At 36.5% G+C, this 16,574-nt stretch overlaps 1 protein-coding gene across 1 annotated transcript; it reads right to left on the bottom strand.

Annotated features, from left to right (window-relative positions):
* Positions 1-1,707: 1,707 nt before the first annotated feature.
* KERA (keratocan) lies at positions 1,708-11,074 on the bottom strand. The gene is made up of 4 exons (XM_010133757.1): positions 11,015-11,074; positions 10,801-10,894; positions 8,619-9,511; positions 1,708-1,880 (listed from the first exon to the last, which is right to left on the bottom strand). The coding sequence occupies exons 3-4, from the start codon at positions 9,502-9,504 to the stop codon at positions 1,708-1,710; spliced, it is 1,059 nt and encodes a 352-aa protein (XP_010132059.1). The 5' UTR covers positions 9,505-9,511; positions 10,801-10,894; positions 11,015-11,074.
* Positions 11,075-16,574: the final 5,500 nt, after the last annotated feature.

Raw genomic sequence — 16,574 nt, forward strand, 5'->3', positions numbered from 1 at the left:
CATGCATACATATTGTAAAGAATTTTTAAATCTGCTTTTTTCATATAGGATGAACACAGAGGTACAGAAAATATTTTGCTAGAAGGGCAGAGGTTTCTCAGCAATCACATAAAAAGAACTGCAAAACCAAATGTTTTTGTCATAGGATTTCTGAATGGATTATTTCTATGCTGAATTTGTATGCTGAGTTATTGCCACAAGTGCATGGAGCAGAATAAAGCCTGATTTTCAGATTAAAAGAGACTGAATGTTAGAAACCGCAGATCTCAACCCTATTAAAAACCTACTTTTAAGAAAATGCTGCTTCTTCAAAGAAAAAATTATACCACATGCATAGTCTTTAAATGCTTTTTACTTAGGCCAGTCTTAAAATGTTAGAAATAGATGCAATCTATCAAAGAGCAACTAATTGCTTCTATCTACAAATACAAGAAGACTCAAATAATATGACTGATGAACAGTGTATTATGCTGGCTGTCAGAAAAAAAGTCATGTTCTCCCAGTGAATAGTTGACTCTAATATTCAAGTTGTGTATTGAAAACCCAATATTATCTTTCAAAAAAAAAAAAAAAGAAAAAACACCAACCAAATTTCACAGAAAGATGTCTGCTGATATGTCCCTTGTAGTGAATTGTGAATGTGCTGTATTCGCTATATAAATGCACTGTGTTGTTATGTGCATGTATATGTCAGCAGATAGTGAAATACTGCTCTGAATTGATTGTATTTGCTTAAATTGATACAATTCCTATACAAATATTTGGCTAGTTAGTAAATATTTGGGAGGGAATGTATCTCTTAATTTCTTAATTTTCTCTTTATGACCATTATGGGAACTAGCCATCCCAATTTTTGTGAAGTACCTAGTCTGTGAAATGTGCAATTGTTACTGGTTCTGCTTTTATCTCTATGGAAACTAAAATAAATCAAATAGTCAATGACTATCCCAAAGCTACAGAAAGAAACAGTGTGAACACTAGAAATGGAATACTGAAGAATGAAACAGCAGAAAATCAGCACTTTGGTAGACCAAGATGTTCCCTTGTCCCTGGATTTGGATCTGATCCCTGGATCAGTATATTCCAATTCAGAAATCATACACCTAATGAATCCGTACAAAAATTCAGCATATTGCTTTGGACTCTGAGCCTCATATACTTCATGCCTTAAAAGTATCAGTCTTCAAAGGATGGCAGCAATTTATGAGTTATTTACATATTAAATGGTTGTTCAATATTACTATCTTAAGACAGTGGCCATTCTGATAACCAGTCATGCAACTCATTATTCTCCTGGCATATCTATTTAACCAAGTGCTCCCAAATTCATTGTGATAGTTATTAAGCAACACAATAAGAAAATATAATTTGTCTATAACAATGATGTTGACAGGGCAGACACTATAGCATTTGACAAGAAAGGGTACACAACAACTCTTTGGAGTATTTGAGATCTTACACAGATAATCAATATAATTTCAATATAATCAATTAGGAATTCTTAGGTAAATTATTAAGCACATGTTTCATGTCCATCCAAAATCTCTTCTGAAGGAAGAACAATCTTTTCAGCCATTGAAAAGATGCAAGAAAAGAAACAGTCAAAATAAAGCTGCTACTTTCTGATCGATGAGTTAGAACAAGTTTAATTCCAGCAAAACTTGTATCTTAGCACTCTCACAGCACAAGAATGACACTATGATATCTTTATATGACAACAGCCTGAAGTAGTCGGAAACATATCATAATGTCCAATGGGATTGGAGGTTGAATTTCATTTCCATCCAGGCGAAGATATCGAAGACGAGGAGTGTTGCCATATAAACCATAGTCTTCTGCTATGGCAATTGAGACTGGGCATATCTGAGTACCATTGACACCTGAAAGTGTACATCAACATGTTAGGTAATTTCCATGGGAAAGGAACATAAAAATCATTTAGAAAACAAATAAAACAGGCTTCTATGTTTGTTTGTATAGGAGACACTTGCTCCTATCAGAGCTAGAAAATGTCAAATTAAAAATTAACTCCTTTTTTGACCAAGCAAAAAAGCATTTCAAGGTAATATAATATAGATCAGAGAATCATATATTTAATGTGCTGAAATTATGAATAAAGGCCACTAGATACATAGTTTTACCCCGGACAGAAAGGAAATTAATTTAATCAACTACTGGCTAAATATTTATTGAGAAATAGCTCTCTGCCTTCAGAGAGAGCAGAACAAGGTTAACGCTAAAGGATTTTGAACATCACACTGCAAAGACAATACACTAATTTTAGCTGATGATACTCCACAATAAAAATCTTGAATTCAAAATGATAATATTGAATCAGAGGAGCATTTCATGGACTCATACAGAATTGTTTTGGTTGGAAGAGACCTTTAGGATTGTCAAGTCCAACTGTTAACCCAGCACTGCCAGGTCACCACTAAGCCATGTCTCCAGGCGCCACATATGTCTTTTAAATACCTCCAGGGATCGTGACTCCATAACCTTCCTGGGCAGACTCTTCCAGTGCTTCACAACCCTTTCTGTAAAGAAATTTTTCCTAATATCCAACATAAACCTCTCATGGCACAAGTTGAGCGCATTTCCTCTCATCCTATTGCTTGTAACTTGGGACGAGAGGCCAACCCCACCTTTCTACAAACTCATTTCAGGTAGTTGTAGAGAGCGATAAGGTCTCCCCTGAACTTCCTTTTCTTCAGGCTAAACAACAACAACCCCTGTTCCCTCAGCTGCTACTTGTTTATAGGACTTGTTCTCCAGACCCTTCACCAGCTTCATGGCCCTTCTCTGGACACTCTCCAGCACCTCAATGTCCTTCTTGTAGTGAGGGGCCCAAAACCGAAAGCAGTATTCAAGGTGTGGCCTCACCAGTGCTGAAAACAGGGGAGCAATCACCTCTCTAGTCCTGTTGGCCACACTATTTCTGATATAAGCCAGGATACTGTTGGCCTTCTTAGCCACCAGAGCACGCTGCTGGCTCATGTTTCCCTGTTGACCAGCAACCCCAGGTCCTTTTCTGATGGGGAGCTTTCCAGTCACTCTTCCCCAAGCCTGTAACGTTGCAGGGTGTTGTTGTGACCCAAACGCAGGACCTGACACTTGGCCTTATTGAACCTCATACAACTGGCCTCAGCCCATGGATCCAGCCTGTCCAGATCCCTCTGTAGAGCCTCCATATGTACAAGGAGATCAACACTCCTGCCTAAATTAGTGTTATCTGCAAACTTGCTGAGGGTGCACTCAATACCCTCATCCATATCATTGATAAAGATGTTGAAGAGAACAGGTCCCAACACTGAACCCTGGGGTACACCACTTGTCACTGGCCACCATCTGGATTGAAGTCCGTTCACCACCACTCTTTGAGCCTGGCCAGCCAGCCAGGTTTTTATCCAGCCAAGAGTACACCCATCCAAGCCATGAGCAGTCAGTGTCTCCAGGAGAATGCTGTGGGGAAACGGTGTCAAATACTTCACTAAAGTCTAGTTAGGCAATGACCACAGCTCTCCCCTCATCCACTAAGCAATTACCTTGTCACAGCAGGAGATCAGGTTAGTCAAGCAGACTCACCTCTCATAAACATTCATTTAAATGTTATATTTCATATAGTGTCTGTAATTTTTAACATCTGTACTTTCTTATGCTCTCAAATTCTTCAGTACAGGTGGTTTTAATTGCAAGAATATAACGTGTGCAATGGGATTTTTTTCTTCCTAATCTGAAAGCCAACAAGTCCTTAAAATTCTTCATAAATCACACATAGCTTGCTTCAGTTCAGATAAAATTCGAAACTATGGCTTAAATCATTACCCATTTTCATAAAACCTGAATAGATTGATGCCTTTACATCATCTACCCTAAGTTACCTCTGCACAGTCACTTGGCTAAAATTCTTTTCGTATTTTTTTCTTCAGTTGCTGAATAGTGAGGCTGTCACTGCCCTATTGGAGCCTGAAAATGCCTTATTCTAGACAACACTGAAGCGGTTTTTGGTTATTAAAGATGGCAAATTCCTTTGACCAAATTATAGTATTTAGTGTTTCGACTGACTGATGGAGGATCTTGTTGGCCTGAGACCACTTGCAAAAAGTGGTTGCATCGAAAATACCTAACAGATTTTTGTTTTAGGAGGTTTTCTTTTAGCAAAAACAGAAACAGGAAAAGAAGAACTTTCTACTAAAATTTTTCCCCCTTCTCTTTAGCAATGATAATATGCACACATCTTTTGATTACAGTCCCCCAAATTGGTTAAATGTTATAAGATTTAAAAAAAGAAAACCAAAAACGCGGCTTTTCTTTTTTTTCCCCAAAAGAAAAAAACCCACCCTGTTTTGAAAAACTTTTGCATCATCTTGGACTTTTGTCACGGAAACTAGACAAATACATCCGGTTGTCTAAGGCCTAAAACTTTTATCATATCCATGTTATCAAAATGTCTTTGCCTATGTTGTGAAATTTGATTAATATTTGTAAAGCATTTAATATTTGGAAGAAACAAACTGCAACTTATTTTTGTGTGTGACGGTGAGGTTTTGTTATGAAAGCAGTTATTTAATATCTTACAAGTAAATCAGCACTATGTAGCAGAAAATATCTGCCTTTTCAGGTCAGCACTACTGATCTTAGGAGACAAGACGGCTCAAGTGTATTCTAAATCTTTGTGTTCCATGACCTAGAAACTATACCACTGCAGTAGTTTTTCACTCGGTTAATTACTCCAACCTTAAAATAAGGCAACAGTTATCTAACCACAGGCTGTCTATGAAGAAGTTGTTTCCTGATGATGTGTGGCATAGAAGTTCTTTGGGTTTTTATTGTTCTTTTCCTATGAATGTTAACTCTTTCCTAAACTATCAGAGGAATAAAAGCCTCTCTCCTCTTCTCTTGCAATCCTGTTCATGGATATGTTGCTGAATTTTGCTTAAGAAGGAAAGCCAGGTCAATCCATCTACATGGGTACAATTCACCCTATCTATCTACCCTACCTATCTACCCTATCTAAACTGATCCAAGTAGAAGGTAAGCATCAGTCTAAATAAACCATTCAGACGCTGTTTATAAATGCTGGAGAAAGATGAACGCTTCCAAAAGGTCATTCACAGCTACTTAAGATGGGATGATATTCCCTCTGCAATTGTGTATCTCCTTCCGTTAACTGAGTAGGTGGTCTGTATGACTAACCCAAACTAGATAAAAACATCTAGGATGGTTAATTCAAATAAGATTAATTCCACTTGCTGTCAACAATGTTGTTAAGTGATGTAATTAAAAGCGAGACTCTGGAGATGCGGTAGAGGAAAACTGCAGAAGTTCTCATCAGTGGCTAATACCTTTTGTCTGCTGAGGAACCACAGAAGATCCTGTTTCTTTTCCAGTAAAACTCATAATTTGGAAACATTCAGAAAGTAACTTGATCTAGAAGATAGATGTGTTCTGACATATGTGAGTGTAAGGCTATTTCTGTTCTATTCTTGTAACCTGTTGCTGTACTCAGTGTAGTCCAACTCGAATAGTTGGACTCCCTTTCTCCTTTTCACATGGTATTTAACTGCAGCAGCCATGGATCACCCTGGAATAGTGTACTTTTCTGTGCTCTTCCAGCAAAGAGGCAAGTACCAGCTATAGTGCAGGGGTCTGACAATGAGTCAGGATCTGTAACTTCAACCATTTCTTTCCAAATATCCTATAACAGATTCTGATAGTCTGGTATTGCAACTTGGCCCAAGGACTTCTCCTTTTCTCTACCCATGGAGTAATACTACTTCAGAGAAGCTATCCCAGCCTCCTGGTGTTCCTCTAGGGGAACTTACTGTTCACTCCCTTTAATCACTCTTTTGATAGCACTGTAATACCACATGCGTACCCTTGCTCTCTTGCCACCTCATTGTTCACCTTCTCAACTTTTTGCTTCCGCAAACACTTCGTTTTCCTTATTTGACATCTCCCTGGAGCCTTGCTTGGGTATCTTACAAATAAATATGTAAACACATATTTTAAAATGTCATTTATCCAGTGTGGTGCTAATCTGTTGTAGCCATAATAAGTTTTGATTTTATGTTGATTTTGCTTCCAACTTCCAAGTACTGTTTTTCCTCTGTGCATTGGGATCCTTGGGGAAGGGACCACAGGCGAAATCCTGGTTCTGCTGAGACCAGTGATGAGGCTATCATTGACTTCATGGGCTTCGAGATATTGACTGATACCTTCATAAATGGTCTCTGGAGAAACAAGGCCTTGGGCTTACATGAAGAACTAATATTATAAAATAATATACAACAAAAAGGAGGGAAATAGTATTCACATAGAAGTTTTGAGTGATGGCTGAGCTCTTGCAATGTCAGCAATGTAACTATGAACAATCAAAAGAAAACAAAGCAGGAATTGGCAGGTGTGCAGGATTTATCTGATTATCAATATTACCAAAAAAAAAAAGGCTGGTACTGCACATGTAAAAGCAAATTTAAGGAAGATTCTTGTGGAGAAATCAGATCCAGAATTTTACAGTTTTTTTTCTTTCAAATCTTTTACATTGTTATCTTATTCTAATGAGAGATCATCAGCTTTCTGGGTTTAAGAGGACAAAAATAATCTAAAGAATTAGTGCCATGTCTTATTACTCCTGCCTGATGAAATTACATTCCTTGTTTGCGATCCTAAAGGCCCTTTGAGTTATAATCCATTAGAGCAGTGTTCACTATGTTGACTGATTATGCTGTTTTTGAATTTGCCTTTCATAATTCCTGTATTTCATTTCAGGTGTCAGGTTGCCTTTTTAATTTTTTTTTACTACTTTTTATTTAGTAAGAATAAAAACTGTTTTTTTTTTTCATTAAGAGCAATGTAGTGCTGAAGTTAGTAATGAATTTTGAAAAGTGGTAAAGGCATTAAGGAATATAACGCTTGTGGAAAACTACTGTTATTTAAGCTTCTGTGTCACTGGAAAATGGGACTTGAGTTTGTATGTGCTAAACAGGCTGATTTTCATGGTTTTAACATTTTTTAAACTTATTCAGGAAAGGAAGATAATTTGACAGCTCCTTAAATACTACCTAGACACAAAATACTTCTTAAACTGGACAGGTTACATTCCACTGATTTCAATTTAGAGTCCACTTAAAGTGGCAGGAGATAAAGGCTCCACCTGAGGCCCTGCAGTGAAGCAATTGAAATAAATCTCTTTGTAACCAGGAGGCAATGAAATATGTTCAGCAACAACATGTGTCATAAGCCCTAACTCTAATTAACTTCTTGCAGGCCACTTAAATATGTGCCAGTTGTACAAAATTGATTTAACTATACAAGTTTGCATACCTTTGTTTTGGAGAATGCAGTGAATTAAATAAACTACCAATAGGGATCTGATTTTGATATGTCCTTGTTTCATACAGAAGCCAAACTGTTATTTTTAGTATATTTATAAAAATCAGTGATACAAAACAGGAATAAGGAATCATTTATTCAATTAAATCACTATGACAGAAAGACAAATGCAGAGAGTTGGTAATCTTCTGTGCGGTGTTAAAGAGAAAGTCATCTCTTTGCTTTTGGCTTTTGGCATGAAACGAAGGAGTTAAGTAAGATCTGCAGGACTTACTGAGCAGATACCTTACCCAGTGTCCCTAACCACCACATCCCCGCTGTACCTGCATGAAGCTGAAGCAGAATTACGATGACAACAGGCTTCTGTTGCCTTGGATGCCAACCTTGTCTTGTTTAGAAAATGTGGAAAATGTTAGAAGACATTTGAGGAGATGAACCTTAGTAGTAAAAAGCTTCTGTAAAGTCAGTGAAAAGATTTTTCATGAAGACTAAACCCAAGTGTCAGCATTTTGTGCTCAGTAAACAAAAGATGGGGAGGATATTCAAGCCTGAAATATTCAGCACCCACATTCTAATCAGTCTTATTTGAAATAGATTGTATTGACTACAGCCAACATTTTATTCTGTTTTAAGGGTGCCTAACTTTAAGTTCCTACTACATAATTTAGGTGGGCAGAGAAATACTTAGAAAAACTGAACAAAGATCAATTCCATTCGTTCAGTGAAAGTCACTATGGTGCTCAGGAACTTTGAAAATCTAGCAGTCATACAGATGTGGATTGAATATCCTAATTCACTGCAATTATTTTTTAATTATTTCTTCTTGTTTATTTATTCTAGACTTTCTGTGGGAAACATAATTTGTTCCAACAAAATGGTGAGTGGCATGTATATAGTGAAATGTGAATGCATGAATTCTCCTTAATCCACGCTTTTTTTTTTTTTTTTTGGCCGCTATGGGAAACATAATTTGTTCCAACAAAATGGTGAGTGGCATGTATATAGTGAAATGTGAATGCATGAATTCTCCTTAATCCCCGCTTTTTTTTTTTTTTTTTGGCACGTGAACATTTTTCACGTGGTATTACTTTCATGCACATACTTGGTTGTTGCATTTTACATCTGATTTGAACACTGGCCCGTAGGAGGTACTCTTCCTCATCTCCCTATAATCAATAGCACATTTTAAATCTCTTTATTTCAAAGAGGATTTTTTGTAGTTAGGTAGACATTTTAAAATAATTATGTCTTGGTAGGATCCCACACCAACAATACACACTTACTTTTGATTCTGTTGTGATCAAGGTGAAGGTGCTCGAGCTGAGCATTGATCGGTGGAATTTTAGTGAGCTGGTTGTGAGACAGCTGTAGATCTAGAATAGATGAAACATTAAACCCATTTGGGGGAATACCATCATCAGATAATTTATTGTAGTTTAACCTAAGGAAAGTCACTTTGGGTATTGCACTGAAGTAGTTTTCTGGTATCACTTCAATGGAGTTGTTGTCCAAAAACAGCTGCAGTGTGTTAGCTGGAATGCTTGAAGGCATTTTCTTCAGTGAATTTTTTGCGATGTTGAGTTGCATAAGATTGTTGAGCCCTTGGAAGGTGTCGCTTTGAAGAGCGCTGTCCAACAAACTGTTGTGGTGCAGGTCTAACATAGTAAGGTTTTCCAAGTTGCTGAAGACTCCTTCTGGGATTCTGGAGATTTTGTTTCTAGCCAGTCTGAGCTGTTCCAGGCTCGGTGGTAATGGGGCAGGCACCTCTTCCAATTCATTATCTTCAAGGAATAAGTAAAGCAGCCTTTTAAGCTTGCTCAGCACACCAGTCTCAATTCCTCTATTGGTAATCTTATTCTTGTTCAGATTTATCCATCTCAGATGAGTGGCATTCACAAAAGGCTTCTCTGAAACTGTTTCAATGAGATTGTTTTGAAGGTAAAGGTACCAAATTCTTGCTGGGATTGAAGGTATTTCTTTAAGTTCTTTGTTATCACAGTACAGTGCATTGGGGAAACTGGGAGGACAAAAGCACTCTCGTGGACACTCAAAAGTGTAGTGAGACCAATGCTCAGAATCTAGCTCATCATAAACTTGTCTCACAGCTCGAGTCCACACAGAATTGACCAAGAATAAGAGCAAAAGGCTTCTACAGGCTTTTAGACTCATTGTTTACCTTGGAAGGGGAGAAAAACAGTTAGCTGTTGCTGAACGTAACTGTCTAACAGCATACTAGATTAACAAAGAAGTATTACATAGAAAATAATGTTTCCATTGTCAACAGCCAAATTTTGTCCTCTATGATATTATCTACGGAGTGTTAAGGAAAAACTGGGAAATAATACTAGAGGCATAAACAATTCATTGCTACATGCTGAACATTTTCCTGATTAACTTAAGACTCACATTGGCTACAAGTATAACGGATGCAAGTGTTGTTTCAAAGAACCTGAAAACATGGACCATTTTCCTGACGTGAAATCAGTGCTTCTTTTAGATTTGTTTAAGTCTTTCTGTACAGAACTATAAACTACATTATAGAGTGTACCATCTTCAGTAAAGCTATCAGTACCATGATAATAGAAATAATATTGCACTCAGTGTTCCTCCTTTTGAAATTAATCATACCCTCTTTTCTGCTTTCCCTCTTTCTTAAATTATAATAGCATCTGGATCAGATATTACAAAGTCTTTTCTCATCACAAAGAAGTAAAGATCAAAGAGTGTTTTAACAGCTGTTTGTGGGGCATGTTTTTAAAAAGCTTGGAGGGAATATGTTTGGGTAATCAATTCCCCTCCCTCATTCACTGTCTCATATGCATAGTTACAAATTTCCTTCTCTAAAGCAAACAGCCAAAACAAATGCATGATCTAAATGGCACAAAAAGTAAGTCCTAACCAAATTATATCATATACATTCATGTGTCATGCAACCTATTATTTGCTTTGTTTTGCCTCTTCCACAATTAAATAATGAACAAAATGATCAATGGCAATATGCTAAAAAAAAAAAAAATGTGTAGAACAAAAACAGTGCTTCACAAACTCTGTTATCTTGCTTGCTTTCTGATGAAGATTAGCAAGCATTTTGCAATGCAGAGGCAAGAGAGAGCTGAAATTTCTGTTCAAAATTAGGAGGTTAGTTTTGGCAAAAATAATATTTACACGAAAAGCAAACTATCTTATAGGGTTAATGCACCAATAAGCTTAAGAGTGCAGTTAAGTTGCTGCATGTGTTATGTAGTCATTTAATAGTTTTCAACATTGTTATTAACAATAACAAGTGCAGTATCTTACAGATCTTCCAGCCTCAGAAACTGCTATCTGGAAGCATTCCAAAAAAGGACAAGCAAACAATTTCTAAAGAATAACATCTCTATTTTACACGGTAAAATGGCACCTCCTCACGTGTAAGTATTCATAACCTTATTAACATTTTTTTAAAAGAAATATAAAGTGATTTACCTTGATAGTCAAGTTCCTGGAGCTATCTGAAGCCAGTTAGAAATCACTGTAAATTCACAACTTTGGCTGCTAACCACTGTGTTTTCTTCCTGTCCTCCTAAGATTTAATAGCATGTAAAACTTGCAGTACGTGCTAGTATTCCCAGATGTATTACCATACACACCTTATTAGCTATTGTTTCGAATTTGACATTGTTTTAGAGTTTGGGCTTACCTCAGCTTTCTTGGATCTTGTTCTCTTTCTATTGGTCACTGTAGCTAGGCTGTAATAGCTTGAGTCAGGCTACAAGCCATGTTCAATGAATACAGCCTAATATATACGCATCAGTGGCTACAGCTTTTAACCCCTAAAATAACTACAGAACCTCAGCAACTAGGCAGGAAAAGACAGGAAATCCTGACTTTAGGCAGATCTAAAGGCATTTGATTTTTATGTTATACCAGATGAAAGTAACTGCTCTTGATGAAACTGGTAGCACCAAATGTATATTTATTCAAAATTTTTGTCAAAAGATATTTTACACACAAAGCTGGCTTACATCATAATTCATTCTCATAATATCTAGACTGGCCACAAAGAATTAAAAACAGTGCCATCTGTTGCTACGGAAATATTTTATTTGATTTTTATCAAATGCAGATGCTGCCATTCCATTTAAAGATATAATTCTTGATTAGGAGAAGAAGATAGAAAAAGCAAAAGAATTTTTTAATAACATAGCCTCATTTCTGTAAAGATTAAACCATACCTTTTTGTTCAGAGAGATAATTTATATATATTTCTACAAAGTTATCATACTCTCTAGTGCCTCCTGCAGTCAGGTCTGGTTTTAATTATCAAGGCAGCAATTTACCCTGTTTTATCATTGATCTTTCCAGCCAACTTGTTGTCTAAGGCACAGACACATACTTCTCACATTAAGTATTTTGGAGCATTTTTGTTTTCTTTTTCAGTCCCAACTTGAACTAACAACTTAGTATCAGGAAAATTAGCTAAGTTCAAAGCCAGAACAATGGCATAAGTATTTGAAGGAAAAGCTAATGAAAATATGAAACATATCCTGGTACTTCTTAAGGGTTTATATCAATGTTAAAACTTTATACAATTATTTTAATACAGTTTCACTTAATATATTTTAGCAATAAATCTTCTAACAACTTATGTTATAATGTTTGATACTTTGCTTCCTAAACTAATAATGTCTCGAAAGAAGTTTAGAAGTAGAGTAGACAAAAAGATAAGTAAACAAAAAAGGAAAACAACCGTGAAATACAGAGGAAACTTCCACTGACTTCAGCAAGGCTAATGTTAAACATGTCATAATTTTTTTTCATAAGTATATCCTTGTACTACCTTGGTTTTTGCTTAGGAAAAAATACATCCTTACTACCAGTAATTTTTACACAACTTAAATATGTGCTTAAAAGTAAAACAAGTGCTCAAGTGTTTCGCTCTGCTAGAACTCCAGACGCTTCATACCTCTTAGAGATTTTTAGGGCTTTCTTATAAGCCAAGTATAAAATTGATTCCTTCATTCATGCTAAGCTGAATATGTCAAAATTTAAATTATATTAATTTCAATCTATATCTAAAAATGAAGGTTCTAGCCTTAAGCAAGTGTACTAATTTTAATCACAAAATTCAGACGTAATGTATTAACCTTTTCATCAGAAGTCTCACTTTAAACACCCAGAAGCTAAAACATTTCCTTTGATCTCTCACAGCAGACATGGTACCACACATTAATGATGAGGAGGCTTGTCAGCTGGAGTCCACGGAGAGAGATGCGCAGAGGCATAGGCACCACTGTATGAAAGTCAAAACAGTTGTGTGTTCAGTTTTGAATGATTTAAGAAGGCTTCCCCATGAACAGTGCATCTATGATTCTTGTAAAACCCAGGCAGTGCAACGTAAAATTGTTTTGCAGTTTTGCTATATCTTCACAGAGTGTGTGGAAGGAATATGGAGGCATTGAGGTCTGTTTGCCATTAAAGAACAAGCCGGGACCTTCAGGTCTGAAGGGTTTAAAACAGTGAGTCATGGTGGCAGATATCTGTTTTAACACACTTAAATGCAAGTTGCCAGATGTTGCACATTTAACAAAAAAAGATTGATTTATCTTATGCTTCATGGGGGTCTGAATTTATGCTCTAACCTGCTAATCACTCACAGCTGTTCATTATGTTATCACAGAAATCACTGGCAGAGGGACTTGCTGGTTACCTTGTGACAGGCAGTGGGGCTATTGGTATAAACTACTGTTCAGGAAAGAAGAGGCACGGTGACAGTCTGCCCTTTGTGGATTTTGTGGCCAGGTACTTGATCCTTATCAAACACATATGCTGCCATCCCATTCAGAGAAACAGTTCTTCATTAGGAGAAGAAAACAGCAAAAGCATTTGTTAAGACTGTTTCAATAATACGAATTTCCATTTCTTCTGATGCAAACAGAGCAGAAAAAAATGTCAAGAAATGTCCTCAAAATCAGGAAGAAGGGGTTTGATGACTGTAATATGTAGTCTTACATGCACTCAAAAATTTTTGAAAGACCTCCGCAGGAACAAGTGATCGCTTAGGTGCCCAAGCAGACATTGCAGAAAGGGCTGCTTTCCATGAAACCTTCAAGATAAAACATTTGTTTTGTTCAGTCCTTTATCATCTGGTGTTACTATGTATTATTTAATGGGTGCAATACATGGTGATAAAGTTTTGCAGACTAATAAAAGACCACAGCCAAGATTTTAAAAAACGACTAATGGTTTGGGAGTCTTTTTGTTTTGAGTGTCCATCCTGAGACACTTTTCCAGGACTGTATTTTCAGTAAGAGAGTGTTAAGAATTTTGTGTTAATGAGGTAATTTTTAACTAGTGAAGCTGAGAAATTAAAAAGAAATAACAGTGAAACACATAATGCATCTGAGATTATGACCAAACTCCCCAAAAGTAACAGTATTCAATATATTTGCATAACAATAAAAGGAAGTGGAAAATTTGTTACAGTAAAAATACTGTGAATGTCCATACTGTGTGTTTTTGAGACCTTTTAAAAGATACTGTTGGGTGTATTCTAGTTTGAGGAAGACATCTCAAGCTACTACAGGAATTTTGCTCCATATGTCTCTTGACAATCCATATTGTTAATCAATGTCAGAAGAGAATCTGCATTTAAAAATATTAAAAAGTAAGGAACACTAACAACGGCAGAGGGAGGTAACATCTCCTTGAGCAGGGTGGTGTGCACGCTTCAGACCAAAACAGCCCAGAAGAACCAGAAGGGCTATAAAGATAAATTAGAAAGACCTATTGGAAGGAGATGTGTACAACCAGGAGTGCTCTAAGAACTGTTGTTTTGTCAGCATCAAAGCTGCTAACATTCAAAAAACGCATTGCTTTCTTTCATGGCTGCCACGTCTTAGATTTAATATGAAGCAATGTCTGTTAAACATCAAGCATGTGTATAATTCATCACCAGCAAACCCAGGAATATACTGCAAGCAGAGATGATTCACCAGCCCTGTGGATTGCTTCATTTAGCAGAGACTGCAATCCAGTGTGAATTCGGTTATTACTTTAATAAACTGCTAGGTGTCTTGCTTCAAAAGGCAATCAATTTGTCTGAAACATGCCCTTGAATTCCCTTCATGATGACTAGACAAAAGGTGATGCTTCAAAACCTGAAGAAGAGAGCAAGTCCTGTTTATGTACCCTTCACCGTATACTCTACTGGTAGCTCCAGACAGCCATACAGACTACTTAAGGCAGACGTTTACATTTACTCAGTGTTCAGTCTGCCTCTTTCTTTTCTGATGATTGGCATGTAGTGGTGCTCTCTCTATTTTTGTATCTGTGCTTGAAATAGAGAGTACAAAGCTCTGAGTTTTATTCAGTCAGAAAGATAAAATTTCTATTTCCAAATAGTTCCCTGATCACCAGGCAGTGATATATCCCAATTAATAATATCTGCTATTCCTTTTAAAAAGGAGTCCAGAAGTTTGGCAAGACTAGAGAGTCTGAAATGGAGCAGATGAGTGAGTCCTTCAGGCTAGCCCAAGGGATAGTGCAGACAGATCAAAGAGACCAACACAGATGTTCCAGTCTCTGTTCCTATGGACATGTTTTACTCTTCATATTTCTGTTGAAAAATCAAAACAAAATAAAACAAGACAAACTTAGGAGCAGGAACTCTGCACCTCTCCTAGAAGAATTGCCTGTCTAGACCTCTGAGTGGAAGAAAATGAATCTCTTATTTAAATGGACAATTCTGTGCATATACAGGCAGCTAAAGTATAGGGAGTTTACCTGGCGAGATTTCAGGTTATATTAGGAGACATTGTTTAAAGGAGCCCTGGAAAATCATTGGGCTGGTTTAATTTGTGAAACGTAAATGTCACCTGACCCCTTGTTTAGATTGGATTCAGGAAGACAGATCCTATTCTCTAAGTCCAGAAACAAAAGTTCTAGTAGTTTACTTTCTGCACACCTTCACTCCTTTGTAAAAACCATGATGAAAACTAAGTAGCTCAGCTTAAAGAAATCCTTGAAGAACAACACATTTCAGAACAGAGTAACTGTGGAAAAGGGCTCAGCTTTTATGGAAAATATAGCGCTCTCCTGCATATGCTTCATTGAGGAATTTTTTGGCTGGCTGTTCCCTTACTCTGTTCCCTGGCTGCTCTATTTTGAGCTCTTTACCACAGTGAAACCATAAAGGTTCCATGACCCAGTGCCAAGATCTGGTATTTATCTTGGCTAGCTAGGTTTAGTTTACCTACTATGTAAATGTGGCTGTCAATCCCTTACCTTAATTTATTTTCATACTTTCAACAATCTCAACACAGACAAATCTATCCTACTCAGAGACCTGATTTTTAAAATGCTAGATACGTGGTACAGCTATATATGTTAATTGTATCTTAAATTAAATATCTACCATGAATTTTTCACACACATACATTGAATTTGTGGGCCTGTGTGTGGCCCTTTAGGAGACTAGTATTTTCCAGGCAACTAATGGTAAATTAAAACATTAATTAGTCATCCAATGCCCATTCTGTAAGTCTGCAGTTTTAAAAGTAAACCATCATGGACTAAACATTCCAAGATAGTGTGAAAACAGGCTGTTAGGTGTTAGTGTTACTTCTCTTATTTTGTTCTATTGTTAAAGAAGTCCAAAAATATTTGAATTCATCTTCAATTTTAGATTCCCATAATAGGATGATGAATTTCAAGAAGCTTAAACTTATAGAAAGATCTGTCCTCTAAAATAAACAACAAGGGCTTTGCAAAAGAGTACTCCCACAACTTAATGGTTAAACAATTTTAGTCCCCTTACAATAAACCTCTGCTACAGTGATTCTTCCAGATGAGAAATACAAGGTTCAGGTGCTTTTTTAGTATTGAAAAAGAATAGCCAAATGGCATAAGTTATGTGAAAACTCAGCCTTATTTTATTTTCCATTAATTGTAGTATTTTTGGTCTAATTTTTAATGCAGATACTTTTGGGAAATAGTGAAATTAAATATTAGAATATGTGGGTTTTTTTCTTAAACTGTCCTGTTGGTCATGATTTTCAACAGTTGGCATTTCCCAAAGCACTAAAATCTTCTTTCAGTCCTGACTTGAAGTTAGAATCTAATTTATCATGAATACTGCAGTCACTAATTATCTTTTCAGATGGAACTAAGTCTTTATACTACAGATGAAAGTCCTCAATACCCAGCACTTTAGTGCCAACAGATACCACTTTTTTTTTTTTTTTTTTTTTGAAGAGCAG

This window comes from Buceros rhinoceros, unplaced genomic scaffold (genome assembly GCF_000710305.1).
Source record: "Buceros rhinoceros silvestris isolate BGI_N320 unplaced genomic scaffold, ASM71030v1 scaffold10913, whole genome shotgun sequence".
Classification (NCBI taxonomy): Eukaryota; Metazoa; Chordata; class Aves; order Bucerotiformes; family Bucerotidae; genus Buceros; species Buceros rhinoceros.

Excerpts from the sequence above, each read along its gene's own strand:
- KERA (XM_010133757.1), bottom strand. The coding sequence starts at position 9,504 with ATGAGTCTAAAAGCCTGTAGAAGCCTTTTGCTCTTATTCTTGGTCAAT. Across the intron at positions 1,881-8,618 it reads TGATCACAACAGAATCAAAA|GTGTCAATGGTACTCAGATA; the intron begins GTAAGTGTGTAT and ends GTACACTTTCAG.